Source organism: Stegastes partitus, unplaced genomic scaffold (assembly GCF_000690725.1).
Source record: "Stegastes partitus isolate 25-593 unplaced genomic scaffold, Stegastes_partitus-1.0.2 Scaffold2485, whole genome shotgun sequence".
NCBI classification, from domain to species: Eukaryota; Metazoa; Chordata; class Actinopteri; family Pomacentridae; genus Stegastes; species Stegastes partitus.
In genome coordinates this window covers 34,114-58,247 of record NW_007580216.1, presented here as the reverse complement: position 1 = coordinate 58,247, position 24,134 = coordinate 34,114, and the positions used below count along the sequence as shown (strand labels likewise).

At 42.9% G+C, this 24,134-nt stretch overlaps 1 protein-coding gene across 1 annotated transcript in view; it reads right to left on the bottom strand.

Moving 5' to 3' along the window:
• The window catches only part of acbd6 (acyl-CoA binding domain containing 6), a 42,937-nt gene that overhangs the window by 11,485 nt on the left and 7,318 nt on the right, over window positions 1-24,134 (bottom strand). Inside the window, exons 5-6 of the mRNA XM_008305361.1 lie at window positions 18,090-18,195; window positions 14,926-15,015 (exon numbers count right to left, since the gene is read on the bottom strand). Coding sequence (XP_008303583.1) covers window positions 14,926-15,015; window positions 18,090-18,195 — 196 coding nt within the window. The remainder of the gene's footprint in view (window positions 1-14,925; window positions 15,016-18,089; window positions 18,196-24,134) is intronic.

Sequence of the window (24,134 nt, the reverse complement as noted above, 5' to 3'; positions counted from 1 at the left end):
CGACAGAAAAAAACTCAAACTGCTGAAGCGCCTCACGCTGCAGTTCGTCCACCAGCCGCTGGATGATTCTCGTCACAGCCCCTCCTTCAGCTCTCTGTTCTTATTCCATTTTTCTGCGTCTCGGTAAACTTTCTTTGGGCTTTTCTTCCTCTCCTCCTTTCCCCGCCTCCTCCTTTTCTCCCCCTACTGTCCCTGACAGCAACATTAAACAAGTGGGGAAAAATGAACAAGCAATTATGATTTATGATCAATGCATGCAGCAGCTGCTGACTTTTATAATGACAGTGGTCGGGGGAGGGAGGGGAGGATGAATGTATGTGTGTGTGTGTGTGTGTTTCAGTCTCCAGGGTGTGTGTTGGGCGAATCGATAGGCAACTGGGATCATTGGTATGCAGATTCCAGCAGATAGCATTATGATGAGCAGGTGCCATTAATCAGAAAGCAGAACACAGATCAGAGCCAGATGGAGGAGAAGATGCTCCTCCGGTCTGTAACCGGTGCAGCGACTGTGGCACCAGAACCGTGGACCAGAACCGTGGACCAGACGACCTGCACAACTCGAAAGGACCAAAAATCACACACACACTTTACAGCTGACCATTTTCTAAGGCCTCTTATTTTAGTGTGCTGCATTCTGGTAAGAAAATCAATTTACAGCAACATAGTTCTGTAGAAGAACATTTTGTCCAGGGGTGTCCAATCCTGGTCCTCCAGGGCCACAGTCCTGCATGTTTTAGATGTTTCCTTCTTCCAACACACCTGATTCAAATGATCAGCTCATCATCAAGCTCTGCAGAAGCCTGATAACCATCCCGATCATTTAAAGAGTTCCTTGAAGAAGGAAACATCTAAAACATGCAGGACCGTGGCTCTCAAGGACCAGGATTGGACGCCCCTGATTTAGTCTGTTTGGCTCCAATGTTGAAGTTTCATATTGTCACAGATGTGCAGCTTGACAGTTCAACAGGAAGTCCTGTAAAGAAACCAGATGTAGAAAGAGAACAAAGCTGCTCGTGCAAAAATGTTCTGATTAGTGACGTTTGATCTCATCTCCAAGATCAGGATTGGTACCAATAAAGGCATTTTTTAAAAAACCGATCCTATGGGTCAAAACCTAAACAGATCCACGTGTCATAAAGGGAGAGCAAAATGTGTGACAGAATGCTACGGATGCATTTTGACGAATTTTCTTAGTAAATCCAACATTATCAATCAATAACTGATTAAGTGAGCGCAGTAGACATTCTCTTTGTCCTAATATTGCTGTCAGTCACATAAAACAGCAGTCCGGGTTGATCCCAGTTTGTCTCGAACACATGAGCTCCGGTCGGAGGTCAGTAGGCATCTCAGAAGTCTTTGTCATGGTGCCGGTTGCTAACCAAACCCCCACAATGCAGAGACGCCTCCTCTGGTCACTACAGCATCAAACAGGAAGAGGTGCTACAGCTAACCAACAATACTCAAAGTGTGAACTATCAAGGAGGAAAGAACTGGGCTTGATTGGCAGATACTAAATATGAAATGATTTGAGTCGGATGGGGGGACATCCCTAACTCTGTCTATTTTGTGCCTCTTTTAGGGTTTGTTTTTTCCTGAGAACACAGGAGCTGATTCTCAAATCTGAGATAAAAGGATTTCATTGTGCTGTACGCACCAACGAGGAAAGTCTATCTACATCACTGAAGGCCTGATCATCATCCTGTTACAAATTTATCTTATCTCTAGTGAGTTTAATAATAAAAAGGATGAGATCAAACAGCATTAATAAGGACGCTAACGTGAGTTTTTTGCTCTAGCTAGAGAACGTAAATGCTAAAACAGAACGTCAATTAGTTCTTCCAGAGAACACAGGAGCTGATTCTCACATTTCATTACACCGTGTGCAGCAACAAGGAAGATTTATCTGCTGACACCTGCATTACTGATGTCCTCATCATCCTCAAATGCTAAGTAGAATCCTCACCAGCTTCCTTCCTCTACCAACTTTCTACCTGGTTGCACGTTTTACAGCATCTTTGGAGCAACTGGGGCAACCAGTAGAAACGAGCAGCGGTCTTTGATTTGTAAAATAAATGCCAGAATTGTAAAGACAACATATAACGTGTGGAGCAAAGCTTGCATAACTGAAATCATTGAATGCACACTTCCTAACATGCCTAATGTTTGGGTCTGAGATGGACGGACGTGAGGCTGCACATGCCCTTTGTTTGCTTCTGTGTGAGTTTATCCTGGTGTATGCATCGGGAAGGCCCCCCCTTTTAAAAGGATCTGCCGACCGGGGCCAGCCCTAATTGAATCTGGGTCTCCCGTCTGAGCAGGGAGAGGTAACCTTGCCACTCAGTGTGTGAGCGCTGCCACCCGCGGTCAAATTAGCCCGACACCAAACTCGCTGCCCTTCACACCTCCCAGGAGTGTCCTTCAGGTGCCGGGGGGGGCGGGGGCGGGTGTTTCCCTTCCCCTCTTCAGACCCACAGCTGCCATCAGCAACATCACAGTCCAGAGAGGGGCTAAACCCTGAAGGACCGGCTGGCTGACAAAAGCACGAGTCATCAATCCCAAAACAACCCGGTATGTCCAGGAGCAACAAGAGTGTAAAAACACCTGATAGCTAGATCTTCCTCAGACAAAAGAAGCCCCCTTTTTCTCAAAAATCCTGTGGCGTGCTGTCTTTATGAACATCTTCTTCCCCCTCCATACTTCCCCTCTCCTCCCCACGCCGCTGAGCTCTCCCATGGGACACCTTAGCCTCCATTAAAGCCATCAGAGGAGGAGGATAGGGTTGGGGCTGAGAATTAACATCGCCAGAGGCCCCCCGTCTGTCCTCCTGCGGCTCATCAATGATGTTTAAAAAGAAATATATGAAATAAATAAATACATAAAAGAGTGTAATATGAAAATCAATGGCCAGGCATGTGGGGGGGTGGTGGTGGGGGGGCCGCGGCTGAGGCATTTGGAGTGAGGGACTCATAAAGCTGAGTACTGCAGGAGACTGATGGAAGGCAAAACACTTACTTTGTTTATTCTCTCTCCTCACCCCCATCGCCTCCCCCTCGCTGTCTGAATCCGGCTCTCACTCTCTCACTCTCCTCCTCCTCCTCCACCACCTCCTCCTCCTCCTCCCCCCCCTCCCCTCTGTCTGAAACAGTCGAGGACAGCTTTAATGCTCCTGACAATTTATGTGGACGGTTAAGAACGATGGAAATCAAATAGTTGAGTGTAGGCAAGGCCCAGTGAGTGGCCAATAAGAAAGAAACAACAGCTGATGATGGCAAAGAGGACTGTTACCTGCTGGAATGGCTCTTTAGGCTGCACTATTACTGTCAAGTCGCTGGCTCTTTTCTGAGTGCTCATATTATGGATTCATAACTGTATCTATGTCTGATAGGCCCTTTTAACACAGCACGGCAACAGCTCTCATTTCATCGAGTCCGGCTAATGTGCAGCAAGTACTAAATATGAATCCTATAAGAGCAGCTTACAGTGTGACTTATAAAATGTCAAGTGCTGTGTGTGCTGCCTATAGTGCCTTTTATGTGTGCGTATTACCCTTTGGGGAGGCGAGCTCTGGCTGCTGCTGCTGCTCGTGTGAAAATGGTTAACAGACCTGAATGTTCCCTTTAGAAAATCGCAAACGCCACAAAATGCCGAGAACATGTGGAGTTATTCATTTTAATGCAGCCTAAACACCTACACTCAGCTGAACATGCACCACCGTCATGCTGCAATAACAGACTGTATGTTAAAGAAAAGTGAAGCAACCTGCATTCTGTCTAACAGCCAGCAGGGGGAGACTCCTCTGGTTGGGAGATTGTATAGAAGTCTATGAGAAAGTCACTCCACTTCTCTCCTGATTTGTTACCTCAGTAAACGTTTTCCCAATAAGTTTATGTTTTAAAATGCTCGTTTCCGATCTAATTCAATACAACACGGTGCTAATGTTGTTAATTATGGTTCCATTTAGAGTGAAATAGACGATAAAGCAGGACATGTTTTCAGTCTCTCAGATTTTATTTCTGTTTTGCTTATCAGTTGTAAGACACGTTTCACTTGTGCTGGTTTATAAACAGTTTACTGCAAACATCTCCCGTGTATCTACTGCTATCTGTGAGCATTCATGCAAGTTAAATGCCTCCTAATGCATTACACAGTCTAGCATTATTTAGCTATCCCACTCAGCTGCTTGATTAGCAGGTGGACTGGACAAGTTGTGTTTTCATTTCCTAACAACTGCTTTAATTTACACAAATCTCTTACAAGGGTGGAATGCTATCGTTAGCAAAGCAATCAAAGCAAACACAGAAATGTAAACAAGAAAAGAAAACGCTAATGTTACGATTGATTTCCGCTGCCAGTGCCTACCTGAGGTACAAAACTGTAAGAGGACATCGTGGTAACGTGACATGAACAGGAGCTCTTTGTTTTCCTTTTCCACAACTCACAAACTTGCAGCAACTATTTTCTACTTATCAGGCTCATCACAGCTGACTAAGTGACTACACAACCCCTAAAGCATCACTCTGACTCTGTGACAGCAGCAACATGTTGGTGCTTCAGTCACAAACCAAGAGACTCAGTTCACAACAAACCCACTAGTTTCCATCACCGCCTTCACCGTCCTGTATTCATTCATATAACTATTAAGTGCTTGCTTTAATTAGATAGACAAAGATGAGCAGTGGTGCAGGAAGTACTGATGTTCTTTACTCAAGTAAAAGTCCTACACGACTGTAAAAGTCCTGCATTGAGTACAGCATTCAAAGTAAAAGTATTCAATACCCAAAAAAGTGATGACATCATTAGATTATTAAACAGGCATCAATATAGAACCAGTATTTTGCTGTTGTAGTCGTCAGAATTGCTAAAACACCAACAACCCCTAACCTTCATCCTCCAGTTCTGTCACATCCAACCCTCGATTATTATTATTTTTGGACAAATTTCAAAACGGTAGTCCACAAACCAACGGGTGACGTCACCGTGGTTACATCATCCTTTAAATGCCGTCTGTGGTGGAGACACGTCAGAGAACGAACAGATTTACATTTATTCTGCCTGAAATGGTGAGCAGTGGTCCCCAAGCATTTAAAGCTACTGATCAGAATATCTGAGGTTCAAGCCCCCAACACTGCTGCAGCGTACTTCCTAATAAACTTAGACATACGAGAAGACAACTGTCCTCGCAGGATCAGTGAAGTATGTAAGGTTCTATCACGGTATCTGTAATGTTTATTTGATGATCGGTGTCCTCTTTTTGTCTTATTAAGTGAATACAACACCTGCAAATATCACTTAATGCTGACTAACCAGTGGTCCAGTGCATCCAGAGATGTTAAAAGGACAAATTCACATGAGCATAAATCCAAATCTGAACCATCTCACTGGTGTCCATTCACTCTGCTCCTCTTCTCCCTCCGTCTCATTCTGATCTTCATTTCTATTCTCCATAGATCTCTCTTCCTTACTTTCCCACCTTTCTGCCTTTTTTTCCCCCTCCTTTCTTAACGAGCCTATATATTCTGGAGGAATCGGCCGCACAATTACACGCACGCACAAACACACGCGTCGCGCACACAGACACACAATTATGACGAATCTCGCTGGATATTTGTTATGACTGGGCTGACTGAGCCATTAGTTATAGGAGGCAGCGCTGGGAAAGGGGAGGGATACAAACGTGTAATAATGCCTCCACCGTAGAATTTCAATCAGCCACCGCCGTGCTGTGTGTGTGTGTGTGTGTGTGTGTGTGTGTGTGTGTGTGAGTGTGTGTTTGATCACACAAGTAGTTGACACCACAGTAGAGGACACAGACGAGAGGATTCAGTGCTCTTTGTTTGCTTCGACAGCAGGCCCGAGCAGAGCTGCTGCATAAGATCCAATAAAAAAAAAAAAGAAAGGTTGCGTATTTTTGCTGAATGTTGCAGCTTCTGTACGAAACATAATTAATATTGATAGAGGTTTATTATGCCTTTTTTTTTTGGTGAAAAATGTGCATGAACAGATGCTAATGCTCACGATTTGCTGGGTCTGATTAAAGTGAAATATTTTCTCTGACATGCGACGGTGATTTGTGAGCTGTGGATTTGGCACAAACGGTGAAAATCTTATTTAGGAAGCCGTCCCCAACACTTTTTCTTTGAAGGAAAAAAAAAAAAGGGGGCGGCCTCGTGGTCCTCGGTAAGTGCAGTAGTCCATATTCATGTGGCAGTGAGACTTTATATAACTTTTCCTTTAATTGAACATGCAGTAGACACGTAGTTTGTCCAAGCAACGCCGGATTATTCAACTAATTAGTGAGTTACGACGAAGCGCATCGTAAACCGATTTTACAAACATTCTGCAAAAATGTAGATTTATCGTTGGACTCATTCATCGTGCATAAAAGCCACATATTCTCCTCTAGACTGTAAGGATTTTGCAGCTTTCTTTATTTTTATTGCTGCAAGCATGAATCTTTATCCTGCATAAAAGACAAATATACGTTTTAAAACCTTCAGTCGGACAAAACGAGTAATTGAAAGTAGTTTTTTGGCCACAGGAAACTTTGATAGGTGTTTTGCACTATGTTTGGATGTTTTCAGACGTTGAAAGATGGTAAAATAACTCAATAACAATAACAAATTGATTAATTATTAGTGAAAATATTCATTAGCTGTAGCAGTAAATGGTGCAGAAGGCTCATTTTTTAGTGATGATTGACCTCGATGTAAGTTTTTTAGAGTTTAGGACACTTTGATGAAGCTCAGTTACTGTGTCGCATCACAGTTTCCTCACGCTAAAGAGTAAAACTAACCTCAGGACAGTGTTTAGTTCATCTGCCAACTATTAAACCAGACACCAACTATTTGATTATCAAATAATCTGCTTACGAGAAAAAATATTTGATTCCAGCCTCATAAATGTGAATATTTTCTAGTTTCTTTCCACCTCTGTGACAGTAAACGGAATATCTGAGTGATGGACAAAACATCTGAGGTTATATTTTAGGGTTTGGTAAACATTGATAAACATTTTTCACCATTTTAGACAATGAACAACTAATAGACTAACTGGGAAAATAAAGGAGAGATTAATCATTAAATTAAAAATATTCTTTAGCTGACAAATGTGAAGGACAATGACCAACAAGTAGTTGAGAGTTTAAAACAAAAGTGCAATGACATCATGGTGGCTGACAAAAATACATAAACGAACAAACTAGAGATGTTCAAGTTATTTCCCCCCGTATCCAAGCCTTTTAATATTTTGTATATGTCAAAACAGAGTCCTAATCCGACACCGTTTTCCTGGATAATGCTCACTCTAAGTACATTTAACTTATGAAAATCAATCCAGTACATGTGCTTAAACTGAACAGCTCTGCAGTGCATTAAGTAAAAAAATAAGTGCCTTTCTGCATGCAAACTGTTCCTTAAAGTTCTGCAGGTGGTCGGGAACCTGGTTGTGCAGTCGCCATAGTGTGGCTGACGCTTCGCTCCTGCTTGCTTCCTAACATGTTGGGATGTGCATCTCTGAGCAAAGACAATGAAGCTGAATCTCATCCTAAAGCTCCACAAGGACACTCTCTGAAGTGTACAGTTAGATGGTAGGATGTACTGTGGCTCCACAAGCTCCAAAAGATGGAGATGACCTGTATTCTCTACATGCAGGTCAGATAATGTTGTAGATTAGCTCTAGTATCTGGTTGGAGCTCCTCTTGTTTGACCCGAGGAGATGAGCCACCCTGACCAAGACTTCTGTGATGATTAAGAACTTCTGGTCAGAGCTCATGTGTTCACAATAAGCTGTGGTCTACTGGAACAGGACTTTTTATATCCCAGGAGCAATAGAGCTTCCATTGCTGCCCAAATCAAGTCTGTTTACTAAAACAGCGGCATCATCTCAAGACAAACATCCACTGGGATTAATATGTGGAACCAATTAATGGATTATTCATTGATACTTTTGCCAATAAATGATTACAAAAACTATTCAAAATTTGCATCCACGGTGCAGACGAAAACAGAGAATCAGTCTGAGATTTGTGTCAACACCAATCAGTTAAAAACGTCTTTATCAGTCTTTTATATAATTAATATTTTTGTTCTGTGATGTAGATATGTGGATGATTTACAATAAATATTACAAAAACGACTTAAACAGTGATCTCTGGTTTAATGAACAGAGTTTTATATAAATTTCTAACACATTTTTATTCAGTAATTTATCGTTTCTAATCAGCCAACGTGGTGTTTATGTCACCGTCAAGTGAACAATAAGCTGGTGTCTGTATAGGCTGATACTTTAAACAGATCTAGAAGGTAGCAGCAAATACGTATTTCATGAAAACAACTCCTAAAATTCTGCAGATGCTCCAAGTTCTTCACTGCCCGACTGTCAGTATGGATTAGTCTCACGTGCACATGTGGATTCACTGTTTGGCTTCATTACATAAATAAATCAACAGTCCAAGTCCACCCACACTCCTCACAACAATATCGAATCAATGGGCCCATAGAGAGGCGATGCCATTACAAATCAGCTGCACGGACATCTACATGCACAGCTCTCTCTCGCTATTGAACACACGAGCAAACAAACTGTTGATGCCAGCAGCCGGTGAAGCAGGATTTGTCTGATTTAGACGCGTCAGAGAGAAGTTAAAGCTTCGGTAAGGTACCACGCTCCCAGCCGCCCACATATCTGCTCAGGTTCTACGTGCAGACTGCGCGCCTGAGACTTGTTGTGTGCTCTCCAGCCACCAATTGTAGGCCACCCAGTCAGATATTTATTACTATTGATCTAGCTGGTCCTGGCTGGAGACTTTTGTTCTGCCGGCTCGAGGCTCTGACCTCAATTAAGTTATGAATTTCTATCTGATAGACTGGGAGTGCTTGGGGCCTGCCGTGGCCGCGCTACCACGCTGGATTAATTAGAATTAGCGGTGCTGCAAGTCGCCCTCCCCGCCTCATGGATCATGTTGTTTTAATACAAAGTGGAGGCGGAGGCAGGGAGGGATGGAGCGAAGGCGATGGGGTGGGGGGGGAGGGGAGAGTGATGAGGAGAGGGTAAAACGAGAGCGGCAGACCAAGAGGCAAAAAAATAAAAAAATGCAGGAATGAGTCGAGTACAAGCATGCGAGGGTCGGCCATGTGCTCCTCCACCTTAATGCTCCTCCTCCTGTTTGCGTTGTGTTAACCTGCGTCTCACCTGTCCGTCCTCTTTGTCAACATAATCCTCCCTTCGGCCGCTCGCCCTCCCAGTAATCACACCACTAAGTCGAGTCCACTCGGGACCTTTTCCTGGTCTTTGTTGTCGCCTGCAGCTCCTCTAAAACTAAAGCGCTGTTGTTTTAACAAATGAGAACGCCTCATCTTTAAATGCATGTTTCCACGGCGACCTGAGAGTTTGTTTGTGAAGGTGAGGGGAGCGTTTCCGCTTGAAAAACAAGAAGTGGAGGATGAGAATTAGCTGTGGGATTACAGCATCTGGACAGAGGGTGAGGACAGAGAGAGAAAACACACAAAACTAACAAAACAAAATTTGGCAGCAAGGATGTGAGGAAAAAAAACAATATGTGAACAACTTATTTCTGTTAAAAATGTATAATTCCTAAAACAATTGCTTTGTTTTGTTCCTGATATTAAAACAAAAAGAAAAATCTCTGTTACCGCAGACTGATGATTAATTTTAATCTGTGTTTAAAGAACTTTGTTTCATGAAATAAAGTTTAACATTTATTGGGCTGGTTTCAGTGTGTTGAGACTAAAAGCTTCAGAGCAGCAGGTGAATGAGGGATTGTTCCATCAGCAGCAGATCTATTACGCTGGTCTACACACATTTTGGTGTCAAAGTTTTTAGAGCTGATTTTGGACGACTGCAATGAGCCGAATCCAAATATTACACTGGTTTTGCTCAATGAGGTCAAAATTTCGATTTGATGAAACGTTCAATTTACTTGTATTTACCTTTACAAACGTTTACGTTCATCAACTTTAGGATCATTTAGCTCATGAATAGGATTAGAAAATGACATTTTTCCTCTAAAATCCGATTTCATATGAGAAATACTAAAATAAATCAATCGCTAATGTCAAAAAATGTAATTTATTTCATGGCAAAACCGATTTTTTAAAAATCGAGTTGGCATAAAAACCTGACCTGAAACAGAAAAGCTGATGGTTTTTGGATTCAAAGTTGCAAAAATATCCTAAATCAGTTAAAAAAAAATCCAAGACACCTTCAAAAAAGTATTATGTTGTAACCCAGTGTAATTTACATCAGTTAACATTTATTTAAAGAAAACAAACTTGACTTAGAATCTGACGTAGAAGTCGTAGAAGTGGAACAGCCTCGAGGGACGTTTTTGATGCAATAAGTGTAAATTCAAGCGTAAAGCATCAGTTAACCCAAAACCTAACTCCAAATAAACACTCCAGGAACTCATCTGGAGTCCTGTATTGTCCTGATTTGAATTAAGACAATAAAGGTTCTTTTAAGCGAGCAGGGTTCCTCGAGGCTCTCCTAAGAACTGTGACGAACATGCGTGCAGCGTGGGACGGAAATTTTAAAAAAATGAAATGAAAAATGAACTATGTTCTCTGGATGAATAAACTGTATCTGTGTTGCCCTCTAACATGTCTGTAACACTTCTACACTTTACTTTTCTTGTTTCAATTAGCCAACGTGCCAGATGCAGCGCTTCACACGTTTATTAGTCCACCTGTCTAACTCGTTAATCACTGTATAGATATTTATAGACCGTCCAGCATCATGAAGAGCTTTAATCTGCACTCAGCTCTTTACCGTTGTCAACAGGAGCGAGGAATCTCAAACTGAATTCACCTTTTGATACCCAAATCTGAGCCGATTCACTGGACTTGTCTGAGAAATGAATCAAGCATCACATTCAACCACTAGTACTATATTTTTTGGGCGCCCCTATAGCTCACCTGGTTGAGCGGGCGACCCGTGAACAGGGGCGATAGTTCCCCGGCGCGGCGTTCATGAGTTCGACTCCCAACAGTTTGCTGCAGGTTTCTTTTTTTTTCTTTTTCTTTTCTTCTTTCATTCTTCTGCCCCCTTTCCTGCCTCTCTCTCTCACTGTCCTGACTAATAACGGCAAAATCGCCAGAAAAATAATATCTAAAAAAACAAAAACTAAATTTTTCCTGCTCAGGAATGCAAGTAAATAACTAGATTCTGGCATCTTAACCAAGAAATATTCACGTGCTTTACTATTTTTTTTCTTTTTTTTTGTTTGTAAAACAGTAAATTTGAAAATTCAAATCATTTTGGTTAAAGAGCGTCTACATACTGGTGTATTAACCATTAAAGAAACATATGAATGACTGTGGTAATTAGCAGTGGTGTTAATTTAGGGACAAACCTGATGTTGGGTGGTGGGCTACGAAATCTGTGTCACCGTCAGTGTAAAAAAGAGCTAATGTCTATAAACTAGCAGGTTAAACAGCTCTAAAAGGCAGCAACAAATAGGTATGTTATTAAAATAATACTTGAAATCTGTAGATTGGTTTAGTTCTTCTGAAGAAAACAAGGTTTTTTAAACACACCCAGAGATACCTAGAGGCCCTTCTAATCCTAAGGGAGACAGGTTTTGTTTATCTGAGCACATTTTGGTTTAAATATTTACATTATTCTTGTTGTATTTAAACACTAATTAGTGCAGATTCGGTCCTCGCTGCTTCCACGATATGATGGAATGTAAAAAAAAACTTAAGCTCGTTCACCGTTAACGCGCTTAAATACATTCTAGCACAAAGAATGTAAGTATTTAAGCCTTAATTTCCATTATTACATGAGGGGAGGTTTTCCCACAGTTGCTGCCGTCTGCCCCACTTTCTCTGGGAGTATTAGCTGAGGCAGCAGTGATACGGTGAGCAGCAGCAGCAGCAGCAGGAGGAGGAGGGTTTAATGTACTGAACCAACACCAGGACCCGATTCTACAGTTGGCAGGTGGCTGATCTGTGATCTGCGTATTCAAACGGCTACCTATTGTCGTCCCTCCCCGCCTTGATCCTGGATTAACTATCAAAACCGGCCCTTAATGCAGGTTACCAGGGTTTGGGAACAATTCACTAAAACAATCAGTTGATTAATTTCAAATGATTTTCCTCCTCTGCCAAGCAAATAATAATAATACTTTTTGTTTTAACTCTCGAGTACCCCCTCCCCTTTTTTTAATCAACAAATTAAGCATAAATCATGTTTGATCTTTATTTACTGGTTGCTCGGCAGTTGGTGGAGGTCAAGAGAGATTACTGGTCGCTCTAATAGCCCGCAAACAACCCAAACATTCCTCTATTGCGCTCGTGAACACGCACGACCTCGCGTGGTCGTCGCTTCCCGTCAAAGGGGCTTCGGGCAAAAAGGACGGAGGCATAAAACCGTCTTTTTATCTTCCTCCAGTATAACAAAAAAATACTCTCCTTCCCTTCTCTCTCGGCTTCCTTCCTCCTTGACTGAACTCCAAGACAAAAAAAAAACAAAACACAAACAGAACAAAAGGATGTTCGAGCGGGTTCTAATGAGAAGCATATCGTTCTCTAAGCTTTACATAGTGAGATAATTTGGCATTGCGACAGAGTGGTATGATTTAGCTGCACCATATTTTTCTCTCCGCCACCTCTTTGCCACCTCATAAATCTGCTACCAGTAACTCTGATGCCGAGGTCCGGTTTCTTTAATATTCAGCCTCCTCTGCAGCCGGCCGGCTCAGACACCTGAGAGAGAGACGGCAGGTGGAGACGCCTGAATGCATGAATTCGCTCTGATTGGCTGCTTCTGAAACATCTACCTATTTTTTTTTCCTCAAAAGCAGGGTTTTAAATAACTCAAATTCATCAATCATCTGTGTTTACTTCATTACAAGTGATCGATAACGACGAAACAAACAAAAAAGTGAAGACAAAAGTGAGCCAGAAACATTAAAAGTCTGCTCAAACTCCTCCCTTCAACATCTCTACCTGGGCAAAGATTTATGCTTCCGGCTCCGACTGCTGAAAACTCTTGGCACTTAGAGATATTAATTTATATTTTAATGATAGATACATGACTGTAAATGCACTACATCTTGGGGGAGGAAAAAAAAAAAAAGGGACAAAAGCTTCCATCTATACATCAATCCTCTTCTGCTGTCATTATCTTGATATGGCTGTAAATCATCAGTGAAGTGTTTCGTAGTTATCCCACTGTTAAGTCTTTTATGAGGCCTTCGCCACAAATCCAACCCGCCCTCCCCGCCGGCGCTCAAAACAAAAAGGGGCCACGCATGACCACAAAAGAGAAAGTCATTTGTGAAATGTCCTGATTATGTGGGGTTGTGCAACGTAAAACAATTTGCCTGATTACTTCCAATTGATTCGTCCTTACAGTTAAAACCTCAGTGTGTGCAGCCCAATGAAGTGCGCCGTGTCGTGCCGCCGGGGCAGGGAAGAGGAGTAATTTCTCCGATGCGCAGCTGAGCCAGCTTACCGCCAAAGCTAAAGCCTCCTGGATGCTGCTAAACCTTGGTGAGCCTAAACACTAGGCTAGCTACCGGCTAACTCTGTCTGCTAAAGCCCCGAGGGATTTGTCTGTGGCACAAAGTGAATTAAAGGTGACCTTCTGGAGGGGATGGAGGGAGAAAGGAGAAGGGCAATGGGGATGCCGGAGATGTCACTGTTTGCCTTTCGGGTTTACCTGTGCATATGCTCGCATCGGCGCTACAGAAATTTCATCTCCGTCCTAATTCTGCCGAGTATAGACGCTGAAATGTACTCATCTGCATCAGACGCATTCAGTAGTGACTTCTAAAATTACACAGAATCATAAATGTGCATGAAAGTTATGCTCTTCCACTGGAAAAAAAAACACAAAATCCCACCTGAGTCCAGCTCCAGAGTTCAGCAATTTATACTAAAGGTGAAATCTAATAACAAAACAGAGATGCTGCAGAAACAAGTTGGAAGTGTGTCGCTCCAAAGTTTGCTCATTTGTCATTTGGGACCCAAAGCGAAGTTCTGGGAAATATTTCTGCTAAATTCTCACATATTTTGAGAAGCCATTTTTTTGAAAGGTTCAGTATCTCCAGGACGTCCCAGAGCCACGAAATCTGGTGACGACACAAAACTGTTGCAGCCTCACGTGTTCAATGAGAACAATAACTTTACACATTAAAATGACAACATATACACGTCTATACACTATTTTTATGCTCTCACCAATGAGTCTAAATCAACATTTTGTCAAAACAGCAAAAAACTGGAGCCTTGTCTTGCCTAAAAGTTGGTGAAATGTCGACCAAAGACTGTATTTTAGTAGAAAATATGGATCTGTCCGTGTATATATATACACTTAGAGGAACTTTCTGTGGCTCCACGATCACCCTCGTGTGAGAGTTTGTACTTTACTCCATTTTTAAGAGCCAATAATTAGAATTTTGTCCTCTGCTTGAGCTGTTTTGTCTGCGTTCTCACCAAATTTCATATCTGTAGGAGCTATTTCTGGAGATACTGAACCCTTATAAAGTCTTCCCAAGTAAGAAGTTTGTTGTGAGGGTAAAAATACAAAAATTCTCAGCTCTCAAAATGTAAAATTCTCAAAATTCGAACAAAATATCTGAAGTAAACTTCAACACCGCTCTGTGAAATGACAGCTGAAGTTGTCTTTGATGTCACAGGATAAACTTAAACCAAAGAGAACCCGAAGCCGGACGTTTGAGCAACACTTCAAATGAGATGCTACAGATGTTTAAAGCAACAGCAGTCTTTGTCCAGCGTCGTATCATCGTAATCTGATGTGTAGGCTCAACCTGGACGCAGTTTACGGCTGCCAAAAACAGGTTTTCGCTCACAAATCACCTGTTTAGACATATTGTGTTTCAGACTGGATCTGACACATTGAGAGAAGAGACGGAAAGACGAGAAGAAAAAAAAAGCAGCTCACCTGACTGTTGATGTCGGCTTTGTGCTGCAGTAGTACCGACACCAGCTCCTTGTGTCCTCTGTCGCAGGCCCAGTGCAGGAGAGCGCGACCCTGCCAACAAAAAACACACAACGACTGTCAACCAAAACGAGAGCGGACGGCTCAACGTTTAACGTTCAGGGTTTTTCCTGCACAGGGAGGAACGACAGCAACAACATGATAAGAACGTTCCTGAAGCATGATAGACATTTTTTGTTTTGCAGATGCTCAGAAATAACAAGAAAATCTGCAGATAGGAGCCAAAAACAGGAACTTAGTGCATTCTGTACCATCCATTAGGTCACATTAAAGGTGTACATTGGCCTTAGTATAGGTTATTTTATTTCTTATTTGCATCTAGCTGCTGTAACATGTGAATTTCCCCATAAAGTTTATCTCATATCATCTTTACTGGATATTCAAACCCTAAAATTTAAACCTCTTACATTGCATTCACGGCCACATCATCCCTCTCCTCACCTGTTTCCCTCCTCTAATTCAAAATTAAGCAGACTTCAATGCGTTTCTTTTTGCTCGCAGACAAACCAATAAATTATGCATTTAGAACTCAGAGCCTCTTTATGAACCTGAGCTCCGTAAAGACCTGCAGACAGAGCGATGAGATATTTGGACTTCTGAGTGCGTCTAGTGTTCGGATATTCTCCAGGAGGACCGGTAGGTGGTCGCAGCGCGCACGCCAAAGTCTCCGGGACAAATGGCAACGCGTTCTGTAAAGCTTGATCGATGGGACGCTGCGCTCCAAACATGAGCAGCCCCCCTACGCTATCTAAAACACACACAAACACACACACACACACACACACACACCATCCCTCTCCTCAGGTCCAAGATCCTCGTTCTAATAAAACCACACAAGCTCATTTTTCAGTGAGGCCAATTAGGTAAAGCAAACTCTCCAAGTCCAATTCTGTTGCTTAAATCATATTGATCACCGTGGCTGCATGTTAAAATGGATACTTATGAGCCAGGCCAGAATACCAATAAGGTGGCCTCCCTCCCTCTCTCTCTCTCTCTCCCTCCATCCTTCCCTCCCTCCTTCTCTCCCTCCTTCCCTCCAGGTGAGCTGCTGCTGACTGAAGCTCACATCTCCGCTGAAGGCCACAGTTTTCTGGCTCCAACGGGCCACCGTACAAACTCAGTAACACATGTGGTGCTTCTGGGGCGAACGAATAGAATCATTCAGAATTAGGAATTAAAGTTTGGATCAGGCCTCATGAAGAAGGTCTGTAACAAACAAAAGCCTCCTTTAACCTAACTGGACAAACTCCTGCCCACTGTGGAGGACAGCAGCGCTGGTTATAGTGACGCTAAAGGGCGTCTAGACACAAAAACACACAACATGCACACCCTGGGCGGCGTATGTATGCACGGTGCACTGAATTTACATATTTCTGAAACCATTATTGCCTCTTTCTGCTCTTCTATCTTGTATTTTTTTACTCGCTCAGCTCTAACAGGTGCACTTAACAGCTTGTACATAACGGTAAACATGCAAAACGTTAACGTACAGCTAAAGAACGGGAACGTGGAGGACAGTAATTCAGATGTGTTTGCATTAAACATCGAACTTGAGACACAGTTGAATTAAACACAAAGATGCAATGACCCCACAAATTAAAGGCAGGAATTAAAAGTCCTAAAAGAAGTTAAAGACTGTCGTTCAGGTTTCGTCCACTCAGACAGTTTGCAGGTAAACGTCCCTGAAAAAGTTGTGGCAGAATTCAAATCCATAAATTATTATCTGGCAGCAATGAAGGAATACAAAGCAGGAAGTCCTTTAATTCCTGACGTGCCAGATTCAACAAGTAAATCTGTTGCTGCAAAACTCTTTCAGAACCAAATACACCAAATGTACATGTTCCTCCCAACTTAAATACTGTAAGAACTGCACTGATAATTAGACTGTCGGGGCTTTTGCTGATTCTGAAAAACTATTAATCATATAATACAGATGTTTGTTGGAATTGTTTGTTTACATTTGTCTGGTAAACAATAAATAAACTGGTTTATTTACCTCCAAACAATGTGCATTCTTGTCAGACTGTATGGCTTAAATGAGGAACTGTATTCTAACTTATATGAACTGGCTGCAAAATAGAGTCATCTGAGTCTTAGAGGTTCATTCTTTTTAAAAATGTTTTATCATTTAGCTGTACATATGTGATTATTATCGTATTATGCTTTTCTGTGGCGTTAGTAATAATAGTCCTGGTTGCTCTGTGTAATAAAACTATCAAATAACTCTACTGGAGTCACATTAGAGATGGTAATTATCTAAAAAAAGACAAAAGTTTGTAATAAAATCTGGATACAAGCAACCAAGAGCAAAGTGCATCACGTCCAGATGTGAACTGAAAACTGGTAGTTGTTGGTAAACACCAGAAATACACTAAACAGGTGGATTTCTGCTCATAAAGAGGTGAAGCATGTGATGGAGCATCTCTGCCTCTGAGTTGCACATCAGGCCTCCCTCTGCTGTCAAACTTCACCACTGCCCTCTGCTGCGGACGGAACCGAACTGCAGGCGAGAGGAGGGACGCCAACAATGAGCCGAGCACAGACAAAGCTTTGTGCGCAGAGGTCCCTCGACCATCTGGCCTCCGACTGTGAACCCGCCGGCCGACTGCCCGCTCGTCTGCGGGGCGGCCGCCGTGAAAGAGCGGCGGGGAGCGAGCCACTTGGCCCGGCCGCTAATGAATCAAGGACAGATGAATGGATGCCGGGGTCAGTTCAGAAAACACCTTGCGATGGTAATAGCAGGCTCACACAATTTACGCATTTCAGCCTGAGCAGCGTGTGTGTGTGTGTGTGTGTGTGTGTGTGTGTGTGTGTGGCTGCAGATCACTGAAACCATTATGTAACGATTGCAAAAAGAGCTGCGTGAACTATCCCCCAGTGACCTGTATTTTTCCCGACACATCTCCGATCATTTCCACCTGCCCTCCTGCACCGAGGGGGGGTCAAAGCGCGACGCCACCCAGCTGGTACGGACTCGGCGGCAGCGGTGTGTGTGGAGATGACAGCGTTGTCATGGTAATAATCTATTCGAGTGGCACTATTAATAGCAAGTCTGAGCCGCCACAGCTTCACTTCGCATATTTCTTGGCACCGTGTGTTGCGGATACCTCTTCATCTTTAGTATTGACGTCCACTTTCTGGGAGCCGATGGCCTTGCTGATGTGGTCGATGTTATTTTCTCTGCAGTAGTCAAAGATGTTTTTATCCTCTTCCCTGAGAGCAGAGCAGGAGAGAAAAACAGACAGACAGAGAGAGAGAGAGAGGAAAGCAGCGGGTCAGTCCACTTCATTTTATTATCGTCATTGATAAAATCAGAAGCAGCTTTATTGGACAAGTGTGTGAATTCAGCTCTGGTGTTTTCTCTTCTTTCAAAGCATTTCCACAAAAACAAAAACATGCCGATTCAAACAAGGGCAACAGGTTAAACATCTATGTAAAGCTATAGATGTGTGTAAGAGAGTGCAAAATATAGTTGTTAACAATAAATAAGGAGTTACTGACAGCTTATATCACAGCTAAATAGTTTGGATTACATGAGTGTCCAGGTTGCAGAGATTTTTTTTTTGTGCTGTTCACACCTTTCAAAATGTAAAAAATACCAAAAACCTGCAGAAACGTTTCCACATTTGCAGCTTTGGTTCCTCCAAATGATCCACAAACTTCAGTGGGAGCCGTTTTAATTAGTTTCTACCCCCCAAAAATTCTGGGAAGTGACTTTTTTCAGAGCGGTTAGCGCCAGAATACAGAATCCATTCACCTCTATGGTTCTCTGGTTGGCGGCTGAAATCTCAAAGGTGGATTTCTGACAAGCTGGGTGAATACAACTGAAACTGTCTCTGAAAAAGCCTCCAAAATATGCCATGTGGGTAGACTGACCCGTTAGCTACGCTGGATTAAAAACCTAAACATGTCAGGTGAGTGCACACCAGGTAAAGCTAACAGAACACAGCTAACATTCAGCCATCAAACACAGAAACAAGAGATAAACACATATCTTGTTTTATACGGGAAACATTTAGAAGTTTAAGGCTTTGATTTCTCTGATAATCCACAAACTGAGCCGTAATAAATCGGAACTAGTTTCTCAACAAATTCTGAAAAGGGATGTTTTTTAAATGCAAATTTTTCAGAGCAATTAGCGCCAGAATAGAAAATCCATTCCCCTCTATGGTTCTGGTTGGCAGCTGCAATCTCATAGATGGGTTTCTGACAAGCTGGACAAACTATATCCAACAAAGCATCCAAAATATGCAAATTGGATGAACTGATCCTGTAGGTATGTTGCATAAAAAATGCTAAATATGGTGAATGTGAGTGCACCAGGCAAGCTAACGGCACACAGCTAGCATTCAGTCATCAAACACAGAAATAAGAGATAAACGTATGTCTTGTTTCATATTAAAAACATTTACCTATTTTGGGTTTTGATTTTTCCAATAATCCACAAACTTCCACGTGAGCCGTATTAATTTGGAACTAGTTTCTACCCAATAAATTCTGAAAAGAGAAGCTGGATTTTTTTTTTTAGCACCAGAATACAAAATCCATTCCCGTCTAGGGTTCTGGTTGGCAGCTGGAATCTCATAGATGGGTTTCTGACAAGCTGGGCAAACTATATCCAAAAAAGCATCCAAAATATGCAAATTGGATGAAGTGACCCTTTAGGTACGTTGCATCAAAACGCCTAATATGCCAACTGAGTGCACATCAGGCTAACACCACACAGCTAGCATTCAGAAATAAGAGATAAATGTATATCTTGTTTCATAGCAGCAGCCACACGTGCCACGTCTCTGGGGAACGCCGGCGTATGACGCACCGACGGCGACACCATCCCACCTCTAATTATATCTGTGTGTCTCTAATCACCTCCTGGCACTGGGGACAGCGGTGAGTGCCGGGGAGGGGGAGCTGGAGAGGTGTTGGGGTGAGTGGGGGGAGAGAAGGGGGCAAAATCTCATTTAGAGCTTTACGCCTTCCCCTCCCTCTCAGCCGTGCCGGCCATTCAGATTAATTGAATTTAGTGCTCTATTGTGTGACGGGGAGGCCTGCGTACCTGCCCGCTCCACCACTCCCACGCAGTCGCCCCAAATCCCCCAGTCGCTGCTCTGAGGCCTCCGGGTCCCAGAGCTCCGGCTGTCTGCAGCCCCGCTGGAGCCACGGAGGGCGGCTTCCCCACCAAGACCGGAGAGGGGGGGGGAGGTTTGGATCAGAACGAGGCTACACGACGACTACCGGGCCTCTGTTTGCTCGGTGAAACTGGGATTTGGTTACAACAACTCAAACAAATGGTGATTCCCTCAATAACGACTTGAGTTTCATGAGCTTGAAGAGACAGAAGTGGTGTTTTCACTGTCGGTTAGTCTTCTGATTATTATTCTGATTAAATCTTGTGATATAGTGCATATAAGGTCATTTAGAAGCAGCTCACCACTGATATCTTTCATATTAGAAACTCATTTCACTGTAAAGCATCCCACTAAAACGCTTGTATGACTGTATTAATGTATTTTCTCTCAAATGTTTGTTGGTCATCGCCCCTTAAATTTGTGGGAAAAAAAGGGATGTAGTGTTGCAGGTAAAAATGATTTAGATTGTTGGTTTATCTGTTGAGTATTTTCTTGATTCAATTTTCTGATTTCTAGTTGCATATAAGTTCATTTAGAAACAGCCCATCAGAGACCGCTGACATGTTGATTTTGTCCCAAACTCCACATATCATCACAGTTCTTAAATTCCACAACAAAAATGACTATAAGACTAAATCCATGAACTGCTGTTCAAAAATTTCCAGTGGCCAATCTGAGTTTATCGCACTTTAAAAAAAACTATCAAATACATGTTGCTCACGTGCATTTGTGAGGTGTCACAGGATGGATTAAGAATTGATTATTTCCATTGTCCACTAATCAGTTACTTTTTCCCTAAATGTTCTTGTTTCTAATTGCATATGAGGTCCTTTAGACCACAGAGCGGTTGGTTTGTTCAAAGGTTTTTCTGTGTAAAGCATCTTAACAATTCTTAAATTTCTAAACTAAAACGTCTGTCTGATTAAATTCACGTGTTTTTGTTTGCACTAAATCCTTGTTGGTCATCACACCTCGCATTAGTGAGGTTTTATAGTTTCAGTATTGGGCTGCAACGACATTTTTCATTTGGTGTATGTCAGAAAATGTTGTTTTTGTCCACAACTCAGAGATATTCACTAATAGAGGAGGAATGAAACTTGTTTATAAAGCTGTAATCAGAGAATCTGGACTGTTTAAAAAAAAAAAGGACTCAAACTGATTATTGGTTATCGAAAGTAGCTGAAAGTTGACAACTGCTCAAAAATAATGGTTAAAGTTCTATTTGCCACATCAGAAGTTCTGCTTCCACTTGGTCAGCGCTGCAAACAAAACATTTTCTTCTCTCTACGGTGCCTTCAGGTGCTTTTAGATTCATCCCACTATCCATAAATGTGGTTCATGACAGATATATTACAAATATCAACATGTTTAAGGACATCTAGAAGCAGCGTCAACATTACTGATATTTCGATTATAAAATGTTCAGCTTAAAAACGACGATATCTTTAAGTACATCAACGTGAGCTTTTTTTTTAAAATACTCAGATATTATCAGGACAAGCTTTAACAGTAGAGAAAATGCAAATTAACTCAAACGCAGCGACTGTTTTGTTTCTTGATACAAGGAGAAAACTTTCCCGGTTCACATTTTCTATGACGAGAAATCTGTCTGTTCGGACATAATTTACTCCGATTGAAGGTTTCTGGATTCAACGAGTTGTTTGTTTTAAAACTTTATTGACTAGATTAAGTGTTTATTGACTTACAGGCTCCACATGTGAAGAGTAAAACGAATATTTTGAAAGGATAATGTTGACCAAAAACACAAAGTCACCTCACATTCTGTTATTCAAGTCACCTGGTAGAAGTTCCTGTATTTTCCAGTATGGCAGAAACAATAAATATGTTGTTGTTTTTTCCATTATGTTGCAGCACTGCTCTTAAAACAACCACTCGTCAGGTTTAACACCAAAAACGAGAGTCTGATGAAGAGAAAATCAAAGTATTTCAGCTCCAAAGTGACAAATCAGAACCATCTGACCCACAATCGACACGTTTTACCGCCTAACACGACAACAAACTGACGCATGCATCAAGACACAAAGAAAGTTTCATCTGCTGCTCGTTCTTTTTCTTTTCTTTTTTGTCCCTCATCGCTTCCTTTTCTTTCAGCTTTTCACCTCCTTGCTTCCCGACTCTCTGCTCCTCACTTTGTTCCTTCCCTCCTCTCATCAGGCCTCGGTGAATTATGAATAACTCATTACACTTTTATCACGGCCGGGTTATGTATGAGCACATTCATTTACATACTCCTGATTACCGCCCGCCATGTTTATTCATGAGGCCGCGCTCGGGGGGCCACACCCACTTCCTCGTCTGATGGCCACCGTGACCCCGAGTGTCCCTGATGTGTGGCCGCCATCCGTCTCCCCCGGCAACTAATCAATAGGCCGGCTCATCAGTCTTTCGTCGATGGTCGGACAGGGCCGGCCTGACGGGTGCATGACACGTATATAAAGCACGAGCGAGCGAACACACACACACACACACACCTAAGCGGACGGTGTGAGGTTATATAATAAACACAATTACTAAAATAAGCTCCCAAACGAAGCCCAACACGTGTAGTTACGACGGCATTTCCCAGCACATATGAATCCACGAGCCATAAACAAACTGATGATTAATGCGGCTCCCGTGAACAACATGACATCAGCAGCGCCGCAAAGCATGCTGGGAAGGTCACAGGCTACTCTGTCATCACCGGGGGTACCGAGGGGGTTGTGTTTGCGCACACATGTTCGCTCACATGTGTGCGTCCGGTCCGGTGTACTGGCAGATATGTCCTTCATCCATCAGGCCGAGCTGGTCGCAGTGGTGGAGGAACACTCATCTACCTGGCCTGAGCTTCCACTGATCAACACCGCGGCCGCGCCATCCATCAAACGCGCACACACCTACGCAATCTGTCATCGCGTCCCCTATAGGAGGCCCCGGCCGGAGGCTCCCAACATGGCCGAGCTCCACGGGAACCAGGGGGAAACAATGAGAACTGGAATAACTCAGCTCTGGATTCCGGCAAAGTGTTCGGACAACAAAGCCTCCGGTGTTTATCGGGAGCCTTTTTCAGGGCGGCTGAGAGAATTACAAATGTAGCATTCAAAACCTCCTCAATCACACACTGATCAGCTCAGTAGCCCAGGGATATTGCTAATCAATCCCGCTTTTGTCGATACACACTCTCACACACACACACACACACAGTCTGAGGTCGAGATGAGCAGCGAGCAATGCAATTAACTCTGCGTCTGGTTAACAGGTGCTTAGCTGTTTAATATGGAGTGTGTGTGTGTGTGTGTGTGTGTGTGTGTGTGTGTGTGTGTGTGTGTGGAGGAAATTGAAATGCAGCAGAGCAGTGAGTGTGACAGTTCTGGCAGGTTATGCATGGATTCGGATGAAAATTCGCAGCGACGTATAGCGAAAAAGTGTATGTTTATGTGTGCAGAGGTGTGTGTTTGTGCCGTGTTAACGCCTCCTCCCTCCCGCCGGCGTCCCCTCGAGGGCGATGTTGCCGCCGGATATCGCCAAGAGGAGCGGCGCCCTGGGAGGGCGGCTGTACCTGCCTCGCTCTGCTGTCTTCATCAGCCCCGCGAATCATAATTAAAACGGGGAGACTCTGGCCGCCGCCGCTCCCCGACACCGTGCATACTAATCGCACGCAACCGTTTATGAGGAAAACCTGCAGGATTCACACATCTCATTTTCATCTCCAAAAGAGGCCTCTTTTCATTGAAATGAAGACGGAGGGAGGGGGGGGGTTTAAGCTTGAGTAAGTCTGCCAGGCAAGAGTAAATGGAGAATATATTTCATTAACATAAATCAGAACTGTATGACGTCTCTGGGCTCTAACTGCGGTTACGGTCTGTTGGATATAATCGAACACAGCACGAGGACCAGTGGTTAACAATGCCAGACTTAGACTGAGTTGACCTAAGCATTAAATAAGTGGTGATTCACAAGTGGAGGGAAAGAGCTGAGTCTGTTCGGGCGCCCGGAAGAACTGGGAAACGCTTTGGCATCCGA